The sequence below is a fragment of the Chanos chanos genome, chromosome 6 (assembly GCF_902362185.1).
Source record: "Chanos chanos chromosome 6, fChaCha1.1, whole genome shotgun sequence".
In the NCBI taxonomy this organism is placed as follows: Eukaryota; Metazoa; Chordata; class Actinopteri; order Gonorynchiformes; family Chanidae; genus Chanos; species Chanos chanos.
The window spans coordinates 42,987,314-43,012,016 of record NC_044500.1 but is presented as its reverse complement, the minus strand read 5'-3'; the positions used below and the strand labels follow the sequence as shown (position 1 = coordinate 43,012,016).

Below are 24,703 nucleotides of genomic sequence, written 5' to 3'. Positions count from 1 at the left end.
CAGAGGTAACTTGCTATTGATCTGTGAGAAACTCTAGACAATTCTCACTCTCTCTCTCTTACACACACACACACACACACACACTCACTCTTCACTCTTACACATTCAGTGAGTAGGGCAGTCATTAGTCGAGTAGACAGAATAGTTGAAGCGGCCTGTCTTGGCATATCTCCCTGACATTTCAGTCAACAATAAAGTCTGACGGTAAACCCCCTGCCCCCCCCCCCCCCTTAACAAAAATAACTCTGCCCCTTCATACTGACCTCTCCAAAAAAAGAAGGGAGAGTGCAAAGGAAAAAAAAAAGAGGGCATGTATGTTAGCTACAGATGCCATTTCTTACTAATCCAACAAATCCCTTCTCCTGCTCCTCTAGTGTTGCTATCTGTTGAAATAGAACCAAGGACACACAGGTCCGCACAATGCTGTTGTTATCCATAGGTTTACATTTCTGTTTCAGCAACTGGCGCAGGGATCCAGTGAGTTCTCACACTCTCACAGCCTCTCATATTCTCTCATATCTTTTTCTTTCTCTATCTCAATCTCTCTCTCTCTCTCTCTCCCTCTATCTATCTCTCTCTGAAGTCTGTGCCCGCTAATGCCAGCACTTTGGCACAGCTGCCTGGCACACAGGAGGGAATCACAGGCATCGTTTGGCCGACCAGGGAAGGGGGAGGAATAAGGGGGAGTGGCATTGACATTTATACCAGACCTGGATGCCTGTAGGAAAGTACTAGGAAATGAAGTAAGTACACCTGACACAACCAATCAAATAATCCAATAAAATGATTCGAAAAAAAAAGATTGTGATTGCACAATGGTCAGATGCTTTACTCAGCTGATAAGCTTCTCTGTATTTCACATTATAATCCTATTGGAATACGTCAGGCTAAAGTGCGCAACTGCACATCTAACAATAATGAGGAGTATTGAGCAAATTTGACGGGTCAAAAAAAATCTTTTTTACAACTAACTTTGGTAAGAAAATGATTGAAGTTGTCTGAGGGGAGAAAAGAAAACATGTAGACACTTAACGTATTAAATGGAATAGACAGATCATTTTAATGATAAAAACACGCAGTCCAATTTTAGCTGTACACACACACTTTTACGTAAACAAGTGTTTCCACCAAAATCATAATTTTGACATTAAAATGTATATTTTGACATATTCTGAAAATACAGATACAGTTTTTTTTTTTTTTAACTGCACGTAAAAGAATCAACAATGTCACTGATTCCGAAGAACATACGTAATGCTTAATTTTAAACGCAAAACTAAATCAACACACCAGCACTTCTTTAAGGCGACTGAGATTGATTCAGGACAGATTACTCACCCAGACGGATTATCCACCTTGAGGAAGGCTTGAATAACCAAAGGAAACTCGTATTTGACTATATACAGGTAGCTGGACATGGCTATGGAGAAGGGTGTAGGACAGAGAACAGAGCTGTGTGTTAGCAGCAGGATTGAACACACACACACACACACACACACGCAGTGTAAACACCATCATTCAGGTCAACCACCCTGCCCCCGAGGGAATCGACATTATTTTCCCAGAAACAAATATCACAACAAATAAATAAATATAGTTATATAAAGCAAGACACAATCATAGCGCCAGCAAATCTGGAATTCTAAATATAGTCCACACATATATCAGTCTTCTTTTCATCCGCTCGCAGATTAAGGCCTGAAATATTTTAAAGTTGCACTTACATAATGAAAAAATTACAATCAAAATGACTGCGTTAGATGATTCTATTCTATTTGAGCTGGTTGTTTAGTTATAGACCTGGTTCTTTAAGGTGTGGAACCTTCTCCTTTGATGACAAAAAAAAACCTATGTTTTTGAAGCCAGCTCTGCATTTCCACCAAGACGACAGTGAGATGATTAGATGACTGTCTCTCAGATATTCACATGCATGAGACAGCTCTCACATTCAGTTTCAATATAGCAGCAACAAGCACTATGTGCTAATGAACTGAACGGGCTTCTGCCTTCTCTCACTGCTCTTCAGGACAGAATTACAGAGGGATTAAAGTAAGAAGGGGGAGAGAGAGAGAGAGAGAGAGAGAGAGAGAGAGGGAAAGAGGGAGGGAGACTGAGTGGCAGAGAGATGAAGAATGAAAGGAAAACTGCCTAGCTATCCATCTCATCTTATGAATCAATTTAGGCGCGGGATGCTGGAGTGGCCTTGAGGGGGTCAAAGAGAGAGATACGGTGAGTCCTCCGAAACACAATTTATTTGACAGTTAAGCCTCACCTCCAATGTTCTGTAGAGTGATAGCAATGCCGGCGGCCATCTTGCCTGGGGTGCCAAAAGCCCGATAACCCAGCTGTTCATAGGCTCTGATCCCTGGACACGAGGCAGAAAAACTCATCACTGAGAGAATCATGGTGTCATTAAACCTTTTCTGTTGGGCAGGAAGGGGATTCAACTCAGTGCCCCCTTAAACACCCCCCCCCCACCCCCCCCCCAACTCTTTCAAAAGAATAGCCCATATTTATAAGTGAAATTGTGTTTGTTATGTAGTTCATTGTTCTCTTTAGTTAGGTTACTAATATTATTCATGACAATACTATAAATGTTTGATCTAACTGATGAGGCCAGGCAGACGTTAGAAGAATTAATGAAGCTCATGGGACGAGTCTGACTGCTGGTGATGGCTAAGGGTGTAGAGGCTGCTGTCAGACCGGCTCACGCACTGGTTTGACGGCTGACTGTATTTTCCCTGCTGAGATTCAAGCTCGTACTTACCCACGACCCCTGAGGATTTGAGCAGCAAATGGATGGAGTAAGAAGAGAGGCCAGCCACCGCAGTGAGAAGGAACCTGCAGAAGGATTTACGTTGAATTCACTACTGTCAACTGAATTTGCAATGTGGTAGTTACCTCAATGAAGTATCTAAAAACTTTGCTTATAGTACTGTTTTTATAACTTGCCGTGTAATATTTCACTGTGTTTTATGCTTTTCAGACATTATTAACACACATCTGGACATACAGTAATGTTTTTCAGGTTCGGGCGAGTGTGATGTAAGGGGCTTCAGTTAACATACAGTATTAAAGAGTGCTAGGACTGCTGTTTCGCAAATGCTGCTTGTCTACGACTGACAAAAACAGCCAGTGAAAGCATTAAGCTCATTAACCTTCTAAAAACTGCAGACAACTATTTCCAGGCCTAATGGTTGTGGCATGAGGTAGAACCTTAATGAGGAAGAAAAAAAGATACTAAACACTAATGTCGTGAGCACATACATCCCAAAAAAAAAAAAAAAACTGCAGCTGCTGCCTCCAGCTGCCAGCATCTGGACAAACAGCACAATCTGGACTCGGAGAGAAGAAATCCGATCTGTTAACTTTCCCCGGAGCGAGGCCTCCTCTTTTCCAACTCTCTCTCTATTTCCCCCCCCCCCCCCACTTTCGATACTCTTGGCAACTAACAAAGAACTCAGTTCTACCGCCAAGTACAGCCTTTAACCTCAATTTCAACCCTGTTCTGTCTCACTCTTTTTTTTTTCTTTCTTTCTTTCCGTCAGTGACGGCGAACGAGGGTTGACTCAAGGAGAACTCGACGGATGCAGTGGTGGGAACGTGGCGACACGTCTGCTGACTCATGCGGGCTCTGAGCTGGAAAGTCGCCCACCGCGTTCCTGTCCAATTGGCTTCTGAGGACATGTGTTCTACACCAAAGCTATGTTGTGTTGTATTAAATATCAGGCCCACTCTAATGAGCCTGCAACATAGAGATAAAAAAAATGTGGCTTAATTATAATTCTGTTTTCTTTTTAAGTCAGTGCACCTACCAAAATAGAAGATACCAAGTTTGCGAGGAGGAGCCAGTATCCAATTAGCATGGTGGTTTTTGGCCATTAGCCCCCAACATGTGTCCTTATGTTACCTCTCCTGACACCACAACAGAGCTGGCCAGATTGAGCTAAACTTTACAAAGCTTTCCCAAAGTCTGTGTATACTTCTCCTACACGGAAAAGTTTAGCTGCTGTGCAACAAACTCCTATTAAGAGACAAAAATAGCAACTGTATACGCTCGTGCATTTTTTTGGTCGTATACAACATCTCCTACACACCTTTTGTTGGTTTATCCCACAGGGATGGCATACATGATCTTTTCCTGTTTGAGGAAAGCAGTAATTGTTTCTCAGTAATAGCAATAATAGCTGTCATCAGAGAATTAAGTCTGTAAATCCCAAACCCCTGCGGGTCCTCACGCTCTTTTGAAACGAATGAAACTACACAAGTCTTGAACGTGCACTTAAACAACCTTTACTGGGGCTTAACCATGAGACAGCGTTGCAGATTAACCTCCAAATCACGCTTTTCTGGAGCAAAGACTGGATCACTGGGCCAGGCCAAAAAGAAAAAAAAAACAACAAAAGGGCTATAGACATGTATATGTTGTGTTTGTTTTCCCGTTCGATGGATTTGCCTGGTTTTCCCTTCGCTATTCCGAGAAGAGTGCGGTGCTGTTATGTAGGTCCGACGTCCCCTCTGGGGGAATGAATGCTAAGATGTAGTCTGACAAGACACACTCTCAAAAAAAAAACAAAAAAAAAAACATGACGATTACAGTGTGGTTCTCACCCTGGAGCTTAACAGTAGCCCCCACAAAACCACCAAATGATTCTGTCCCTTTTCTCCTGTTATTTCATAGCTCCTATTATCATTCATTCACTAAACAGCACAGTAACATCAAAGAGTCGTTTATGTCAAAATATAAAGTATTTTTGAACTAGCATGTTAAATGAAGCAGAGAGAACATTCACAACGTATTTATGTGCTAGCTTTGTGTCTCCTCTCTCAGAATTCTGATCTACATACTAGAAGCATTCAGAAGAGTCAAGCATTGTCAGGTATTGGAGCAACCCACATCACACACACACACACACACACACACAACTCATCACACAGGTGGCAACAATTAAGTGTACGTTAAGCACAAAGTGTTCAGTTGTTCCAGACATCATAAGGAACCTCAGTCACACCGAACAGCTCAGGAGAAAAGCTTTTCTTTTGTTAAGGAAATCCTCTAAACTTAACTCACTCCAGATTATAAGCTTGGGAAATTCTCGGTAATAATTTAACTTACTAACGCATCCAGAGGGGCACAAGCTTGTCTACCATCTACCAGCGTGCGATTCCTGGCACATATGCAAAAATCCCTCACTCCGCCGCGTGGTACAGACTTGTGTGGCGACACTGAAGGTCAGTCAGTAAACAAATCCCCTCAGCCTGCTGAATTATTTTTTTTTCATAAAATCTGCATTACCAGGAGCTTAAAGCACGCCGACTGTTTTTCCCAGAACAAGGCCTTACCGACTAGGCCTTGCCGTGGAAGTAGACAGTATTTCACAGACACGTCACTATACGAGTTTCAACACGCCGTGTTGAAAAATGAAAATAAAGAATGGTGAAGTCTCAAGAAAAAATCCCCCCTAAGGAAATTTGACGCGCGCAAAAAAAAAAAAAAAAATCAAACCTAATTTTCATATCCCAGGTGATTGTGTTCCTGACCTTCTCTAACAAATCCAGTCTGTTCAGCCCCAATCTCATTTGTAAATTCATTTGAGTGGAGACCTTAAACAGCTCATTACCACGCCTTGGACCCTACCTAAGTATGTGGTTTGTAGCATGATGGGAAAGGAAAGCAAAAAAAAAAAAAAAAATCCTGAGCACATCTTATATGTCAGGGCTCAATCCACAGACATCCTCACATTCTTACGTAACCTCATTATCTGTCCGAACTGACAGCTGTGGTGAACTCTGAGGTATTTCCGGAAACATCAAACACAACACTGCGGATTATTCAAGCCAACAGACGTGTGTAAAGCCACTCAGGCATACATCCATTTATTGAATTGAGATTTAAAGGGCAGCACAGAAAAGAGTCGCGCACTCACCCATCCATCATTGTAATTGTATTGTTATAGCGGCACAACAATGCTGTTGGCATATTTTATGAAACCTATCAACAAGAGCCTCATTATGCTTCATTTTCAATGAGAGTGCTGACCCTCTCTCTCTCTCTCTCTCTCTCTTTTTTTTTATTACAGAGAAGAGAAATTCTCTGCTAGTAACCAACGAGGGTTCTGAATCATCTACGGCAACACCGTAACCATAACAACCAAGAGTGATTCATCTTCATTTGTGTTTTAAAGTGTTGATGTCGTTAAACGATGTGTAATTTGATGCGTGTTTACAAACAAGTATCTTCTGGCAGATTTATTTTTGTTTGTGGGTTGGCCTTAATGACTCATCCATCCATCTATCCCTCCATTCCCCCATCCATCCATTCATCGACTCATCCATCCATCCATCCATCCATCTACCCATCCATCATTCCATTTTTTCGACCATAAAACCTGCCATCTGTTATTCTACCAAAGACAGTTCATTGAATAGATGACTATAACTCACAAGAACAAGATGATTCCAGTGTTGGCCATGGCGTATGCTAGTCCCAAAATTCCACTGCCCATAATGGCATTCCCAAGGTTGAAGACAGACATGCCGAAGGAGGTCTTCCCCTCAAACTGAAAAACAAAGGAGGAAAAGAAACGGGTTTACATACAGCTGAGCAGAAGAATTTTTGAAATTACAAAATAAAGGTACCCCCTCTACAACTCTTTTATGTAAAATCGGCAGAGTATAAACTATGAAGTACAACTATCTATGTATCTGTCTATCTAGTGGTATTAATATCTGTGAGATAACAGGTTATTAAGTAGATTTTTCCACCGACGGCACAAGTACTTGTGACAGGTTACTTTAAGAACTGGTGAATTAACAGTGTGTTAGCTGAGACCATTATATTCTGAGAAATTTGTTTATCTCTGCTTTGACATGGCGACCAAATAAATGGTAGGATTTTGCTGCAAAATAACAGTATCGTGCTAATTTGGTTTGATACTAATTTTATGCTGAAGGCCCATGAGGACCTTCTCTCACTTTCATGTGATGAGTCAGAAGTTATGTCACCATAGAGCAACATGTGGCAGTGATAACCACTGTACACTTATATAATTATGAAAATAACTGACATCTGTGCACACCTGATGAAGTTAATTATGCTACTTTTAACAGCATATTTCTACTATGGCAGTGCGTGCAATTGCAACTGTGACCAGATATTAACTTTAAGATCAGAAAAGATAAGATAAGATAAAATACGATAAGATACGATAAGATTAAATGACCTTATCTACATTTAAAGATTAATTCATTTTCAACAGGAAAAATGTTAAACTTACATCTGTGAATCGAGGGGTTTTCTTGTCATCCATGTTTGACAGGAACTCTTGACTTTCTGCCAGATTTGCCTCTCCATCTCCAGTTCTGTGAGGGCTTATTGGAAACAGAACATTGTTAACCTCACAGTCGAACGACCAGTTCAAAGAACTCGCTTTCAACTATCTGACTATTTATTCATTAGCCTTCATGCTCAAATCTTAATGTTTTTGTTTTGTTTGTTTGTTTGTTTTTACAAGATGTTTCATTAGGACTTTTAATTAGATTTAATCAGATTTTTTTTAAATCAGATTTTACCAGCTCATTGAGAGGGACCTTTATAAAAGACTTAAGCAACTGCTCCATACTTCCCCTTACCAGTGTTACATACCTGGCATTTTGGGTACTATTAGGTACAATTTCCCTATAAACCAGGGTAGAAAATGATGATTCAGCACCCAACGAAAGCACAAGAAAGGAAAAAGAACAATTAAAGAAAATCTTTAGCGACTTAATGAAAATAATGAGCTAGCCATTAGCTATTTAGTTGTGCACGAATGGAAGAATTTGTTTTTTTTGTTTTTTTTAACAAAAGCTCAATCAAAAAATCGTTCTCCATTTCCAGAGGAGGAGACCTTTTACATGCTGGGAACAGGGACAACAGAGAAAAGTGGTGTCTTAGTCTGTGCACAGTGTTGTTGACACATGAGACACACATCCATTTGGGCCCGTGTTCTGTGTTGATACAGGACACGTACATAACACATGCCTTGACCAGAGAACATGACGTGTGCTTTGTGACCAACATGATCCCAAGTGACATGAAATTTACAAAACATTCACTCAGGGTTCACCTTGTTGAGAAGACATGACTGGATGGTGAAGCTGGGAAAACATTATAAGCAAAGATGAACGTTTACACCATGTTTACAAAGGTCCAGTGGCTCCATTCAAAGATATGGGCTTTAATTAGTCTTAATTAGGCACGTGACTTGTCGGCTATCGCACGAGTCTAAATGCGCAGACTTACTGAGCCGTGTCTTCTGATTGTGCTTTTATGGGGGTAGCCGTCTCCTCGGCGGTTTCGTGTCCTTTCCCGTTGGGAATAGCATTCATCTCAGCTGGGGTGGGATCCATGCCTTCAGCAGGATTACTCATTTAATCTGTGTGTGTGAGAGAGACTGAGCTGTGGATGAAGTTCTGCCTCCGCTCCTTTTGGACGTCTGTAAGAAAAAGAGACGTATAGAGCTAAGCGTTACTCAAAGCCCATAGAAATGAGTCACAGAGTCACAGAGCAGCCTCGCAGACATCAGCAACGGCTTCACATTTGCATAATGTTTTTTTTTTTTTGCACTGCATTAGTATTCAAAGCTAAATACTAGCGCACAGTATATTCATTGATTATAATTACATTACAGAGTGAATCCAAACCCCCCCCCCAAAAAAAACCACTGATAATAGTTGACTGAATTGTGTTTGCTTGGGCATATCTTTGGAGCACTTTCCCGGCAGCCCTGAGAAATAGTGTCTTAAACATCAAAGTGTCCTTTGGAAATGACCAATCAAGTGACAGCAGCACATTAAGCGTCTTGTTTTACAAAGCAGGCACCAGCGAGCGCTTTGAGCGATTGTGCCATTTAAGTCAAAACGCTAAACTGTCCAAACGACAACGACCTCTTCCACAGAGAGGGTCCTGTGTTTAATGAAGCCGTCACTTCCAGAAGCTCGCTGACAGGTGTTTTTTTTTCTACCCACATCCTCGCAGAGAAAGCGCGTGAGCGCTGATGACACAGGACGCATTGTGAGGGTCTTCCTGTGCCTTGTGTTTTGTTCCTCCATGGCTGTGTGTGTGTGTGTGTGTGTGAGAGAGAGAGAGAGAACCTGTTGGTAAGCAAAGCTCTGAAAAGCTTAGTCTGACATGCATTTCCAGTGTCCCTGTCTAGAGAGGGGCCCCCCCTCACCACCACTCCAGTCCTTGACTGAAAAGCTGAAACCCTAATTTCACATTAGCTATGCAGCATAAACAGGGAGAACAGCAGAGTTTGGGTGGGGGGGGGGGGGGGGGGGGGCAGCAAACTCTCAAACCAGTGGGGCCCATTAATGAAAAGAGATGAGATGAAAGGAGCCAGAACCAGCTATGACCAGCTTAGAACCAGTTCTGGCCCCTCTTTGTGCTTCCAGTTTTCCTCGCTTTCTTTCCGTCCCTTTCTTTAATTAGGAGAAGCTTAACGCAACTGCCTCATTCTCCATCCATACTCCAAACACTTGGCTGGCGTATCCTAAGCTGCCTCCACATCCCCCCCCCCCCCCCTCCCTTACCCCTCACCCTCCTTCTCTCTTCCACTGCCACCACTTCCCGCCCTGAGAACATAACGTTTGTTAAAATTATTACCTAAAAGTCAGACGTTCGGGGGAACGTGAATTACTCGGTGCTGTAAGGAGTACCCGTCACTGCCAGCTCCTTCGACCCCAGTTATGAAGCCCTTTCTGCGCTGCCACGAACCTCGGCTGGACTGGCAAAAAAGCTGGGCAACGTGGTTGGGCAGCAAAGCATGGTACACAATGGCACATGTTGTGCGGTTTCCTGGGAACGGGTCGGAGAACAGTGGCACGATTGTGCCTGGCATCATTATACCGTGGGGGCCCCCTTGGCCGCGGCTCGCCGGGGTACTCGAGGGGCTGAAAAGGTAATTCATTGGGCCCTAACTGAAAAGACGGCAACCTTAAATTCGGCGATACCCGTGGCCCTAAGCTTACAGGAATGTGTTTGTGGGGGTGGGGTCACTAGGGACGGCGTCACACGCCATATTGCGACAGCCAAGATTTTCAACAGGGGAGCTTCCCTGCCAGTCAGACATTCCACTAATCAGAGACAATATGGTATGCCCACTCAGCACAGACTCCCTTGTGAATGAGATCTGATTGGCTGAAAGGACTACAGAGCATCTCCTTGAGAAGCCAGTGAGATGGAACACTCTGCAAGCCTTACTGACAAATAAACATAGCACACATATGTATTGTGGCGTGTCTCCGGACACATGTGACGCCCTTTGACTGGGTGTGAGTAACAGCAAAGAAATTTGTTTTCATTCAGTAAGAAAGCACAATCAGATGCTTGGCAGCCGTCTTTTTAACAGCATGGGGATGAAGTCCTTTGGCCAAATTCACAGCAGTAGTGTGGGTGACGCTTACCAAAGTGAAGAGGTGGCAGAGTAAAAAATATAGAGTCTAATTAAGGGAATGTTAGCTACTTTTCTTGTCACACATGACTGGAGAGGTTTAATCCAGAGCACCAAAACCAGAGAATCGGGCAGAAACAGAGAGTGACTGATTTAAACGACTATGTGACTTAAGCTTGTAAGATCCACTTTTCCAATTAAAAAAAAAAAAGAGAGAGGGAGAGAGAGAGAGAAAGAGAGAGAGAGAGAAATAGGTCAGGGAAAGATCATCTGCTAATTTTGTATTGTTTGCTTGATAAAATGCTAAAAGCCATTTCATTAACCCTGGCATGAAGCGCATTTTCAAAAAGAAAAAGGTTGCTAATTTACCAGTCACATGATGAAAGGACAAAATTAACAGCAGAGTAATTATACCCATATGCATTCATTACATGCAGCAGGCTCCTGTGTTTAAACGCTCTCTATAAATAACTGTTAAATAGTAGTGGTTTATTTTCCCTGGCAAAGCACATTCGGCATTAGGGAAATGGAAAGCTGGGAGGCAGAGAAAGAGAGAGACAGAGAGTAAGCAATAGTAAAATGAGGAGAAAAAGAGCAAGCTGAAGAAGAGGGGACAACGTAAGGGACGGCGGCAGAAAGAACTGAAGTGTGAGTCTTTTGTCTTGAATAATATCCTCTCACTTTGGGAAGGTGTGTGATGTTTACATGGCATGGTACTGTCAGGGGCTCAGTGTTATTGTGTGTGTGTGTGTGTGTCTGTGTGTGCGTGTGTGTGAGTCTAAAGCAGACAGAAGGTTCTATACCTTGGGCTAAGCTGGCTGTGTGGGTATCAAAGGCTATACGTGGTTACACAAGAGTAAAACGTCAAACAGTTTCTCTCTCTCTCTCTGCGTAGGAGTAAATCAATGCCCCTCCACAACTGTCAGGAATCCTTGTTTACCCATCCTCACAAAATCCTTACCACGTAAAATTAAACAGAGAGAGAGGGAAAGAGGGAAAGAGAGAGAGAGAGAGAGAGAGAGATAGAGAGACAGACAGACTGAGCTGATGCAACTTCTCATTGCGCTGGCTCTGACGTAGGCTCAGGACGTCATTGTGTGGAAGAGTTTACACAGCCTCCAGAGAGATCATCACTGGCCCTGAGACAGCACAGCTTCTCAATCTGCATTTTTTAACTCTCGCACACATCGTATCCTTTACCCGACAATGATTACTTCAACCTGCTGTGAGAGAGAGAGAGAGTGTGTGTATGTGTGTGACTAATCAGATTCTAAAACACCACAGTCCTCCTGTTTCCATCCCCCACTCTCCTTGGCCCCCCAGTCTTGGGTTTTATTAAGTCAGTCTGTAATTTCCAGCCATTTTTGATTGGTTGAGGGGCTATAGACTATCATTAACTGATGAGAAAGTAGTCACAGCCCTGCAGTGAGGATAAAAGTGCCACAGGCTGCATACTCTGTAAACAATAACCATTCACTAAAACCCTCTCCTGCTTGCTGTGTTTCTAATCCTTATTAATCTTCTTTCTAGCACATTCATCATATTTTTTTTCTTTGACAAAAATATCTAGGCAGCGCTTATTAACATTATTTCACGGATGATTTATTTGTGCCTGATGAAGGCAGGTGTGACGTGTGTAGCATATTCGAGGGAGAGATGGAGAGAGGATTTGCCTGAATGTGCACCAGTTTATATAAGAAAAAAAACACCCACATCCACCCATACATACACAGAGAAACACAATGAACTACAGCATAGAAAAAAGAAAGTGTTAAAAACAAAGTAGAAGTAGTCTTCGTGGCTTATGAATCGTTGCAGTGTTTCAGTGATGTTATTTCATATTTACGAGTAAGGGTCTGGAATCAGGAGCATCAGTGGCACGCGCTCCTCCTCTCCTCAGGAGACAGGCGAGGAGAGATTAATGACAGATTATAAGATTATGCATTTCCACAATTTTGCAGATGAGCTGCTAATAGACAGAGGGTCTGCTCCTGTCTGGTCATATTTACACATACAACCCACTGAACCCAATCTGAAGGCTTTTGACAGCCTTTCAACAGGATGAGATTACAGCTGTCTTCTCTCTCTCTCTCTCTCTCTCATTCTATCTCTCTCTCTCTTTCTTTCTGTCTCTCCCTCCGTCTCTCTCTCACACACACACACACACACACACAACAAATCAGGATAAACGTCCAACACATCCACAGATTTCCCCATCAGTTCTTAAAATAGCGCCAGAGAACGAGGTGTCACGTGGAAGACGGGAGCCCGTAGACGTTGAGTAAAACAGTCTACAGATGGTAAGCGTTTCTGAAACGTGTCGGTATGCTACTCACAAAGACAGCACTCGTTTATCTCTTTTAGAACCATACAAACACTGGATACAGAAAAGAATCTGAATAATAACGATGTAAAAAAAAAAAACTCCCTCAGCAAAATGAAAATCATGTACTTGTGAAATTCTGAATTATGTATTATTTTGGAGAGCGGAGCGTTTTTTTTTTTTTTCAGATTTTGAAGTAGTCAGTTAAGTTATTAAAGTAGCTGGCTAAGGGGGGGCAGCAGATGTAATTCTTTTTTCACAAAGATCAGTTTTGACTGGTTTCAGTGAGAAATGAAAAGAATTCAAAGACGTAAATTGACCTCAAAGCTGAACCTTTACGCTGCGTATGATATCGTTTAGCCAAAGGCCACAAGAGACAGACTTTGTTTTTTTCCAATTCTAGTTAGTTTGTACTTCTTTTATTTCATTTATTTTGTATTGGGCTTTTTACAATGGGCATTGTCCCAAAGCAGCTTCACAGGATGTTGGCCCTGATATCATTGATCAAAAGGATTTCAGCGACTGATTGACTGACTGACTGGCTGGCTGATTGCCCACACTTGTGAAATACTCTGTAAGGGCCTTGGTTTGGCAAAGCCAGCTCAACTCATGTGAATCATTAAGCTAACTTGTGCAGAATACCAACAGTTGAGTTTATTTCATTGGACAATATAATCTGAAATTATATGCTGCTGTAAAATGGGGTGAAATGCAGAAAATATCTCAAACTTAATATGAAGACACACATATCCAACACAGTCATCAGCACAGTATACAGCACTAAATAACCTGTAATGTAAGGTAACATTGTGACAGTGTGCTGATCACCTGGTCTCAAGGGGAGAACAGTGTGCTGATCACCTGGTCTCAAGGGAGAACAGTGTGCTTGCTGATCACCTGGTCTCAAGGGGAGAACAGTGTGCTGATCACCTGGTCTCAGGGGGAGAACAGTGTGCTGATCACCTGGTCTCAAGGGGAGAACAGTGTGCTGATCACCTGGTCTCAAGGGGAGAACAGTGTGCTGATCACCTGGTCTCAAGGGGAGAACAGTGTGCTTGCTGATCACCTGGTCTCAAGGGGAGAACAGTGTGCTGATCACCTGGTCTCAGGGGAGAAAAGTGTGCTTGCTGATCACCTGGTCTCAAGGGGAGAACAGTGTGCTGATCCGTGGAGCAAAGTCACGGTGTTTTCCATTAGCGTCCTAATGTGTATTTACTGCCCAGGTCATTCATCAGTCTTTTTTTAAATTCTCCCTCACACCATCCTCTTCCTCCTCCCTCTCCCTCTCTTCTTTTCCCCCTCCAAACCCCTCCCTCTGCAATCCCTGCTCTTCTTTTGCATCAATCCCTCAACCCTAGAAATCCAGAGAGGATTTCAAACCTTAGAAATACTGAATGATTAGCCGGGGCTGTGAACAAAAGATTAAGTGCAAACTCTGAACTCATAGCTCTTCATCGTTCTTTGAGTCAGGCCGGAAGCATCATACATATTAATGCAACAGGGTTTTTTTTTTCTCCCCTCAAATGAGAGACATAAATTCATACCTACCACAGTAAGGCTGGGCCTTATTCCAAAGTTAACACATTTAAGACGTTATTCGTAGACATAGCCTGAACTGGCATATTTTATACTGCCGGAGTAGGGAAGAGTAGGAGAATTTTATGTTGATGTGTCCAAGGTAGACATCATAGCTTAGGATTCAGCTTTGGCTTTTTCTCCACAGAGAGGACATCACCTGAACCAACTCTATCTTTAAAGATCACGAAAAATGTTGACAAAGAAATGCCATAGATCAAATAGCATCGATGATGAACATTCCATAGCTTCAGATGACGTCACGTTCTGGGCCTATAGAGGGATGCTGTCTGGGCAGCAGATCAGCTAAAATGAAGCAGGCAGCATGGTTCCTCTGGCCTTACCGTGTCCTGCGGCAGCACTGGGTGTGAGTCAGTGGAAATGTGATTTATTTATAGAGCAAGCTCCGCATCCTGTCACAGCGGGTCAGGTTCCCACGGTGAAAAGACTCCAGGTGGAATACTTTGCATCACACCAATCACAGGTAACGGAACACTGAGCTATAGCCAATGGATGGAAGGCACAACTGCACATATACTAAAACTAAAGCTAAAGTGCAACACGTGTACAGTTTGACCTTATGATCTTGACGAGACCTGTATTAAGTATACATACATACATACATTTCATGTCTTTTGGGGCTGGCGATTAATCGAATTTTATTTTCAATTACGATTTTGGCTTCCGACAATTATGAAAACAAGATAATCAAGATGAAACGAATATTGTGCCGCATGATTTATGTGTGTGTGTGTGTGTGTACATATATATATGTATATATTAAAAATATTATGTTGTATTATTATTTATTTTATTTATCTCATTTTTTTATATTTATTTTTTATTTGTTTTTCCAGTAGAATTATATTAAATATTCAAGAAAACCCCCCCATTTAAAAGCAAGTTTTTTTTTCTTTAAAGTTCAATAAATGCATGATGTTTCCAAAGTCAATGAGTAATCGTGTTAAACAATCATGATCTCAGTATTGACCAAAATAATCATGACTATGATTTTTTCCATAATCGAGCAGCCCTACCGTGTTTTCGTTAAACCTACAGCCGACAGATAAAGCCCCTCACTGTGGTGTAAGCGCCAGGGACAGATAAACTCCTGATAAACCCACTCCCACTGATAGATATGAGAGGTTACCTTAGTTTGGGCGAGGTGAAGGCCTTTCTCCGACTGTTTCCACTGTACGGAATCACAGACCAAACTGACAAATATGTACACAGTGGATGAGACAGCGAGAGTCTGCTGACACTGTGAGGAGGATGGGATTCAGATTGAACTGTGAGTGAAGATGAAGATGAAGCTCTCATTTGAGGATTACAGGAAAAAAAAAAGAAAAAAAAAAAAAAAAAGAACAGATTGGTGACTCTAGATCTAACAGAGATGTGAATGTTTTTTTTTTTAAGTACTTCTGTCAGCTGTTTCATGAAAAGAAAGAAAGAAAAAAAAAACAAGGGTAGAATCAAGAGAAGAGAAGGGAGGAGAAAAAAAAAAAAAAAGTGTTGCGACAGCAAGCTGTCATTTTTTTTAATCCTGATGGAGAACGTTTAGGGTGAAAACGGCGCCGGGGAGGAAAAGGGGCGTCGCCAGAGATTAAGGGAGATGAAGCACAGCGCAGAAAGTGTTTGTACGCGTTGACGCCCTGCTCCGAAAGTCTCATTCGATGATTTGAAGGCAGAGACAAGTGAAGGATTAAAATATACGCCGAGTTTGTCTTGCTCTTCAGTCTGTCATTATCACCAATTGCAAAAAAAAAAAAAAAAAAAAACGAACAGGCTGCTCTGTGAGGATTCTAAAAATCAGAGAAACTTTGATACACGCGACATCCTTGTAAAGGCATTTTCACAAGCATTTATCAGATTACCAATCTTTACCGCAAACAGCTGAACAAACACTCATTAAATTTAAAAATAAACGGAAAATGACCAATGTTCACATGGCGAACAAACCAATACCTGCCCCAGAACTGAGAGAGTTCTTATGGCCATGTCCATATGGGAAAACGCGTCTAATCTCGCCCGATGAAACAGTCAGATCACTGGGTTCACTATGTCAGAGTGTAATTGTCCTTTCTTTGTTTTTATTTCCAAGCTCTGAGAACATCTGCCATTTCCTCTGTGGGGCCTTCTCCCATTCTCTCAGTGTAAGAGTGGTGTTGGAGGTCTGGCCATCAGCATAAAGGAGAACATTCAGGCAACATCAGGCGGTGTGCGCATGAGGAAACCTCCACATGCTGGCATGTAAGAGGCAACAATAGAAGAAACAGAAAGAGAGACAATGAGAGAGGGAGAGGGGGAGAGGGAGAGAGAGAGAGAGAAAGATGTGAAGAGAGAAAGAGAGAGTGAGATTGAGAGACTGAAAGAAACAGAGGGAGAGAAGAGGAGTGGAGTGAGAGAGAAAGAGAGAAAGAGAGAGAGAGAGAAAGAGAGGGAGAGAGACAGAGAGAGAAAGGGAGAGTGAGTGAGAGAAAGAGAAGGGGGGAGAGAGAGAGAGAGGGAGAGAGAGAGGGAGAGAGGGCAGTCTCACAAGGGCTGCTTCTGGTCCTCCACCACCACTCAGTGCCAGGTTCTCATCATCTGTCACGTGCGCTAAACAAAGGGACACCGTCTCTCATCACTCCTGCCCTCAGGCGATCTTCATCACGCGAGGAAGGAGAGAGAGAATCACGAGACATGAACAACACCATGCAGCTGCCAGCAAACTTTGCTACAGATACCTCCACAGGGTGCTAGTTAACCAATAACTGACCACTGCTACACCAACAACATAATGCATACTAACGCAACATAACGCATGACAGCATCTGGATCATTTCTTTTAAAGAAAAATTTCAGATTTTTTTTCCCAGAAATATGAATAATGACCTTGATTCTAAGGCAGTCATGCATTTTGTATGCTTTCAGTCACGATCTTCAATCTTAAAGCACAGTTAGACCATTCAGACAGCTGTAATCCATAAGCATATCTTTACCAACCCCATGACTTGCAGATACACACATATTACTGCTAAATGGAGTTGTCTGGACTCAATGTGACCTTCATTAAGGTCTTCCTTTATAAACCAGAGGACGTGTTTCTGGAAATTTCCTTCAGCGACTGTGGAAAAATGGACATAGAAACGTGACACTTAAGAGGAGAATGACTTGTGGAAAACACGTGGCCCCCAGCAAAGCAATGACCTTGTTTTCAAAACAGGACTATCCATGGAGTTCATGCACTTTTCAACAAGCAAATGGATCAATAACCAATGAAAACAATCATAGTTCATTTGTGAAGGCAATGCCGCAAATGCAAAGTACACCACTAGATCAGATATGAAAGACTGTGTGAGGGCTTTGGTTTCTTTCTAATTGGAAAATCATTGGCTTGAGTAACTAGCTCCTTAACTCAATGAAAGACAGTTCAGACTTTAAAAACTGGAAAGAGCTGAACAAGGAGTGGACAGATCTGTGAGTGGGTCTTCCGACACAAACACTTAGCTCTTTGTCTACAACGTTGGGGTGGCTGTCAGTTAGCATGTCTGTTTATCACAGTCTGAGGTTCACCAGGGAGATCTCGTTCTATACTTCCCTCAGACCAAACCCAAACACTTCACTCTGCATAGAGCTGACAGAGCTACCCATGCAAAATTACAAACGTATATCATTCATAGATTTTATGACACTTTCCTGATTGAGCACTAAGTTAGAGAAATATATCATTTATAACTCTGATATATATATGTATATAACCATATAACAATGTAACTATATATAAAACCGTCATAAACAGCAGTCTAGACTAAACCCTGTCGTAGTTTGCAGTGCGGACAGCTCCAAATCGCATCTGAAGGACGTGGGTGAGACCAAAATGTGTCTAAAACTTCTACTACTTTCAATTAAATATATCATGTCCTCAAAGAGCCATGGAGGGGTACACACACTCTGAGCGGCATAATGTCGTCTGATATGCAAGGTTTCATGGGCAGTGGCCCCTGGACAGGGGATCACACAGGAATTTGTCTTTCATACTCTCTTTCATACTGTTTTAAGCCAGGGAAAATCAGCAATGTTTGCTTTTCATTTCTGGAGAGGGAAAACTGTACCTGAAGGCCTGGAAAGAGGTATTTTACAAATGGTCTTAGGTCCTTGATCTAATAAAGTGAGAAGAGATTGAATCTCTCTAGTGTCTAAGAAGCGCATTAACGTGCACACAGTAATGTTTGAAACGTCTGCTGTCCAGCGTAATATTGAATTCATCGCATGAGAAATGTCATGCATCCAAGAGTGCCTGAAGTTATGACAGAAAAATGTGTCTGAGGAATTTCCAATTGTCTTGCTAACCAACTGAACACTTTATTACTTTGTCTGGACAGTATCTTCAAAGCAATTTAAATTCAGTTCACACAGTCATCCCAATGGTAACGAGCACATTAGCAAACACACTCAGGTGAAACAAGGGACAAATTTAGTTGTTTTTTTTCTTTTTGCTTGTTTGTTTTACTTGTGAGTTCTTTCATTTCTTATCTATCACATCCTCTCTCTCTCTCTTGATAATATGGTGTAAGTGTAAAGATCCCTTACATACAGATTTCACAGTTACACGCAATGAATCTGAAACTGCTCAGTGTTGCTAAGCATGAAGAACTGAAGCCAAAATTCAGGTCAAAATCTGAGTAATACTATGAAAGGGGAAACAGCACTGGACAAGAACAACTAGAGGTTAGGTGGTGTTATATCATACTGGATCTCTCTGCCCTGCCGCTCACTGGCCTGTTCTCTCTCTCTCTTTTTCTGTGTGTGTGTGTGTGTGTGTCTGTGTCCCTGTCTCCAAAATGATGGCAGATGAAAAGACTGATTTATATCAGTCTTGATTGATAGCAGGCCAACGTATCCATATGCATTCACATAGAGATTCTGATCACATTACTCAGCTATTACCATGATTTCAGTGTAATAATCATGTTTAAAGAGGACATTTTGATTTGGTCAGATCTGGAGGAATAGTATGAGCCATTAAATCTCTTGGCACTAGGTCCAAAATTTGCCCCACATGACAGTTGTGTGTTGTCATCTGTCTAAACAGGGAAACACTGGACATAAACCACACTCATGCTCTTTCTTTCATCCCTGTGTCACTGCCACAATTTACTTTCGGCATATTCTCCACAAGCAAGTTGCTTTTTCTCTTTCTTACTCACTCACTCACACACGCACACACACACACACAACTCATGCTTTACCACCTAATCGCATAATTACTGGCTTTGAACACATGCCGCTATCTGCGCTTTAAGTATCAGCCCAGTCAGCATCAATTCAGCTCTGGCGAGGGGAGAAAAGCACGCTCGATTGACAGCAGAAAATCTGCACAATTACAGACCCTCTAACTGGGGCAGTCTCACCATTTCTCAGCTGTTACCAACACCGACTCAGTCAATGGCACACTGAAGCACCTGTGTTCGTGTTAGTACATGTGACCCCTGTAAAAGCATGGTGACCCGTTAAAGAGCTAGTGGTGCCTGATCAGTGCCCTGTTTTTCAGGCATCTCGTCTCTGCAGTGAAAAGCGACACAAACTCCGATTATTTCGGCATTTCTTCCATTGTACAGCAGCCTAAAAAAAAAAATCCGTGCTGACTACCACTACAGAATGGTTAATGATTAGGATACATTCTGTTTTTGTGCTGAAATTTTAAGCATTTTCAACACAAATAGAAAGGTGTACAGTTGTAAGCACTAGTTAAAATTACATCGATAGCCGCTTTCCTCGGAAATTCTCAACTACTTTTCCGTACAAAGGGATGACTGCCTGTTCCTTTTGTGCTACGGGCGATTTCTCTTTGTGCTCTGAACGGCACATAACGGACTTACTGTCTCCAAATCGTCTCTTGCAGCTTGTCGACTGTTTGTGAATCAAGAAAACAGCATATAGCGAGGTCCTAACTGTCCGTGTTGTCAGACTGTAATGAAAGTTCGAACTGTCATCGAGCGACACACCGGTTCCCATGCGCTGGAGTAACATTCATTCTTTAACATTTGAATGAGCCAATGTGACAAGCAAGCCGCATGAATGAAACCTGACATCTCCAAGAGCACATATGGTATACCCCAACACTTTATAGCATGTTTCTCACCGAACTATTATTTAGTCCTGGCGTATCCTTCGATAATCTCGAAAATATTATTTAACCTTCAGTTGTTAGCTCGGTGAACATAAGGACGATGGTGTACTGGCACGCTCTCCTCACAGTATCTGTCGCGAGGAGCCATCGAAATCAGCAAAACGAGGTCACTATTTGGGAAGAATAATTTGAATGCTAAAACGTAGGACTGAGTTTCAGTGGCAAAAGCGAAGAATACAGCACTCAATGAAAGACTGAAAATCAGTTTATAATCTTACCACAGGAATACTGTGAAATGCTGATTTAAAGAGAATCTCCACGCGAAACGACTCCTCAAATGTAGTTGTCCTCGCGGCGTTTAGTTTCTTCTCCCAGAGAACCACGTATAATGCAATGAATTATCAATGACGATTCGGGAGCGTCCTCTTTCAAATTCTCTCTAATACTCGTGAGCTGGAGTGTACCATTGAACTAACAACGATTTTAAACTGGGCGTTTAAAAACGGTCTGAATTCCCCGCCTACTATAGTTCGTGTAACCTCCAATCATTGATACCATTGAGCAGGGTCTTTTTTTGCGCGCCGAGTTATTGGCAACGCAACGTGCGATGCCTTACCATGACCGAGGGACACACTACAGTGTTGCCGGTCACAACATTTAGTTGAAAACAGTGGATTAAATTGTAACGTTTTAAATAGTGGATTAGTCCCCTTACACAGTATCAAGAGCGTGATGTTGATAATTTGTCGGATGTCGTATGTGTCTGTGACCTTTTTTCCTTTGTAATCAAAGCACTAGCTTGGTCATTCCCGTTAAACGCGAAATGAGGTGCCACTTGCTGTGACCTCCTTTGAAAACCGATGCCACGGAGATGCCATTTGTCTAGTCCTTTTTTCTGCGCACATAAATATTTCTGGGTCACTTGTCCGTATTCATGAGAGCGTGTGGTGACGTAACATCCCTGGAAAATGTAAGGGTTTTTTTCGTCGTGTTTATTGCGCAGATCACCTGCTTATGATCGCATTCGATAGAACACATTATATCTGCCCTTTTTAATACCATCGGACAGCACTATTCACACTTTTTGTGTCATGAACGTTTCAGAAATAATACCATATGTAGTAGCTTATCTTGTTCTTTCGTCGTGTTATTTTAGCATAATTATTTGGAGTTTCATAGAGACAGAACAGATATGTTTGACATTACTGTGAATGTGAATCTTTTTATCAAAGGCCTTAAACATTGTCCACATGCATTTACAGGAGAGTCTTTTTTCTTTTTTTTTCTTTTTGCTTATTGATCCAGACACAAATTGGATTTTGACGGTTAGGTTTGTATGTACAGTAAACACAATAAAAATATATTGAAACTTAAGAGACAGCAACAACTTACGTTACTGCTGTTTCATTTTACTCTTTGTTGAGTTGCTCTATGCACTCAAAGAATTAAAAATTTGTACCATAAATTTATCTGACCTCCCCAGGTCTCTCCCTGAGTTTTCCTGTAGTTACACATATCCTATAACCATCTCTAAAGCTAACAATAAAGCAGCTTTGGTCCCAGTGGTCGTTCTCATTTTCTGTGTAATTCTGACAATTTCCTTTGAAGAACTTAGAGGACACCGGCTTGTTTGGAGACTGGGGGGGGGGGGACATTTCACCTCCAGAGTCTCCAAAGCCAGCTGCTGCTGCTGCAGAGGTAAGGACCCCTCAGGGACCCTGTGGAGAGGCCTCGCTGTATGAGGGAGTGTGACAACAGCATGAGGCCTATGGGATTCTGGTTTAAAGGTCATTTGAGAAGCTGAACAGATGTATTACACTTCCGCCATTACTAGCCAGTGAGACGGGAACCTCTGGATCACGTGATGCTTGTCTCTCTCGCACAAGCTTTCACACAGTTTTAAATAGCAGCATCGGTAAATAGGAGCAATTAAACTATGGTGCAAACAGTGAGGTTTGGGAGCATGAATGGATGAAGTTGCAATTAAATTTAGCCATGGAGTGCGGAGTTAAGCGTTGACGTCCATGTGGCATTTCGTAACGACAGTGCAAATATGCAAGAAGTTTAAATGATGATTGCAGTCGTTCAAATGAAAACTGTAAATTGCAAAATGAAAACTGTAAATGAACTAGATTGTACAATTTTGTATGCAATGTTTCAAGCTCCTGTATTAAAATTCTCTTTTTTTTCAGTCATTTAATTAGACAGAGAGGACATTGTGAAAATTCAATCATTCAAATATAGGGTGACAGGGTGCATTGTGGTGGCGTGCTGGTTCTTAAAGGCAATGACATTTGCCCTGCCAGCCTGACCTGCTGTCCTGGTCCCAGGTGTGTCTGCACAGCTGCGTCCATCACAGCAGTCTGAGCCGTCTTATCTCGGGTAAAGGAGCCTGATGTACAGCATCGTCCGGGTGAGATTAAGGGGCCTCTGTTTTCTTTAGCTCTGCATGCAACCAAAATAAAGATATCCTTAATAACCCCCAAAAGACGCGGATGTTCTTAATTGTGACGCAGCGAGTGCCTAAAAGCCACGGAGTCTGTGTAGGAAGTGTCACGTGAAAATGTTTTAGAAGACAAAGCCTTTCCATTGAAATGGATAACCTCTGACTCTCTTTTTGACTGTCCAGTTCCAGTTTTGACTTATTTTGTCAGAACAGCATCGGAAACGGTGTTAGTCATTTGTACACAGTGTCTAATACAAGTCAGTGTCTAATACAAGTCGTCTGCCTCAAATGGAACTTCACAAAAGGAAAGTGGTCCGACATAGTCTACTAATTGTTTTGGGAAATAGGGTTGAATAACACATGACTCAAAAAAAAAAAAACCCACACAATTCATCCAACGTCCAAACTGCCATGAGCCGGTTTGATGAGGCATCTAGTGTGTGTGGCCAGATCACCAATGGGGGGGAAGTGTTGCTACTATTAGGTGGATTTGAGGCCAATCTTCGGTTCAGATCCTACGTCCTAATGAGGGTGAAGGAGAAGAAAGGACTTCCACACACATAATTGAGTCCATTGAACATGTTTAGCTGTGTCCTGTTGCAAGATGTACTGGTCAAACTTAATTAAGGTCAGCTTTTCAAGGTCTTCCTGATTTCTGATGGGGGATGGGTTTTGCTTCTCCTGTCATTCAGTTATTGTTCCTATGGAGTTTATTCTGCAGATAGAAATATAGATAGATATCGCACAGCGAGAAAAAAAGAATGCTGATAGTGATTCTCGTATGCATGTTTACTAGAGCCCCTCTGTGTTATCGTATGTGATTTTAGTGACATATATCAGCAGTATTAATAAAAATGAAGCCAGATCAGTTATTGCTAATTGCTGGAACATTGCCAAAACAGAATGTTCGTTATGTAATAATGATCTGCATGATTCTGAGATTCCATTAGCCATCACAATCATTCACACAAGCTACACGCAAAAAAAAGGCTATGGCCTACATCTGTGTTGTGACGTTTGCTTGTATGTATTTCACATCAGGTCTGCACCAATTTAAGCTAGTCTGGAACCCCCTGTTATGTAGCCAGGGCTGGTATTGGACAAGCTTCAGATACTGGCAATGGTGACATGCAGATCAACTGTACACTCATAACTGCATCCCTTTACAGTTAAACAATTAAAAGCCAGATACTCAGAATGTGGGATGTTCAGGAAAGTAAAATGAGATTCCTTTAGGGCACATATTGTGTCAACTCAATAAGGCATCTAAATGCAAGGGATGAAAGGTGGGGTTTTTTTTCCTGTTATTGGTTTTGGATTTAAAACCAGTCCTCTTTATTAAGTTATTTACCACACGGTTCTCTGTGCCAGTGCAATATATGCGGTCTTTCACTGAAACATGAATAAGCCTTTGTCAAACGAGCGGTGGTTCAAGGCTGTTTTGAGTCAAATTAAAAAATGAGTTTTGTCCAAAGAAAAAATGTGCTGATGTTGCAACAAGCACCTCTAAATTTAAAAAAAAAAAGCAAAAAGAAAAAAAAAAAAAGCAGGAATATGAGTTTGTCCTTTCAGCATAAAAAGGTCACAGAATGACAGACAATTTCACAAAAAGGAACCAACAAAACAACTCCCAGTACAAAGGAAACACCAAGTTAATTGTTTCTTAATCGGTTGCCTGGCAACCACGAGTCACTGGAGCGTCTGCCATGCTCCTTGGCGTAGACAGAAGTGTCTGGAAGTCCGCTGGACAGATGTAACACCATCCTTCCACGAAAAAATTCCACCACCGGCAGTGAAAAACAGTGTCTCGTGCG

General features: G+C 41.9%; 1 protein-coding gene across 2 annotated transcripts in view; it reads right to left on the bottom strand.

Annotated features, from left to right (window-relative positions):
* slc38a3a (solute carrier family 38 member 3a) overlaps positions 1-20,877 on the bottom strand; it is a 30,130-nt gene extending 9,253 nt beyond the window's left edge. The window contains exons 1-8 of one of the 2 annotated variants that reach the window (XM_030778652.1): positions 20,722-20,877; positions 8,285-8,477; positions 7,646-7,678; positions 7,278-7,371; positions 6,445-6,560; positions 2,768-2,841; positions 2,273-2,365; positions 1,339-1,420 (exon numbers count right to left, since the gene is read on the bottom strand). In XM_030778652.1, coding sequence (XP_030634512.1) covers positions 1,339-1,420; positions 2,273-2,365; positions 2,768-2,841; positions 6,445-6,560; positions 7,278-7,371; positions 7,646-7,678; positions 8,285-8,412 — 620 coding nt within the window. In that variant the 5' untranslated portion in view covers positions 8,413-8,477; positions 20,722-20,877. The remainder of the gene's footprint in view (positions 1-1,338; positions 1,421-2,272; positions 2,366-2,767; positions 2,842-6,444; positions 6,561-7,277; positions 7,372-7,645; positions 7,679-8,284; positions 8,478-20,721) is intronic. The other variant, XM_030778653.1, reaches the window with a different exon arrangement.
* Positions 20,878-24,703: the final 3,826 nt, after the last annotated feature.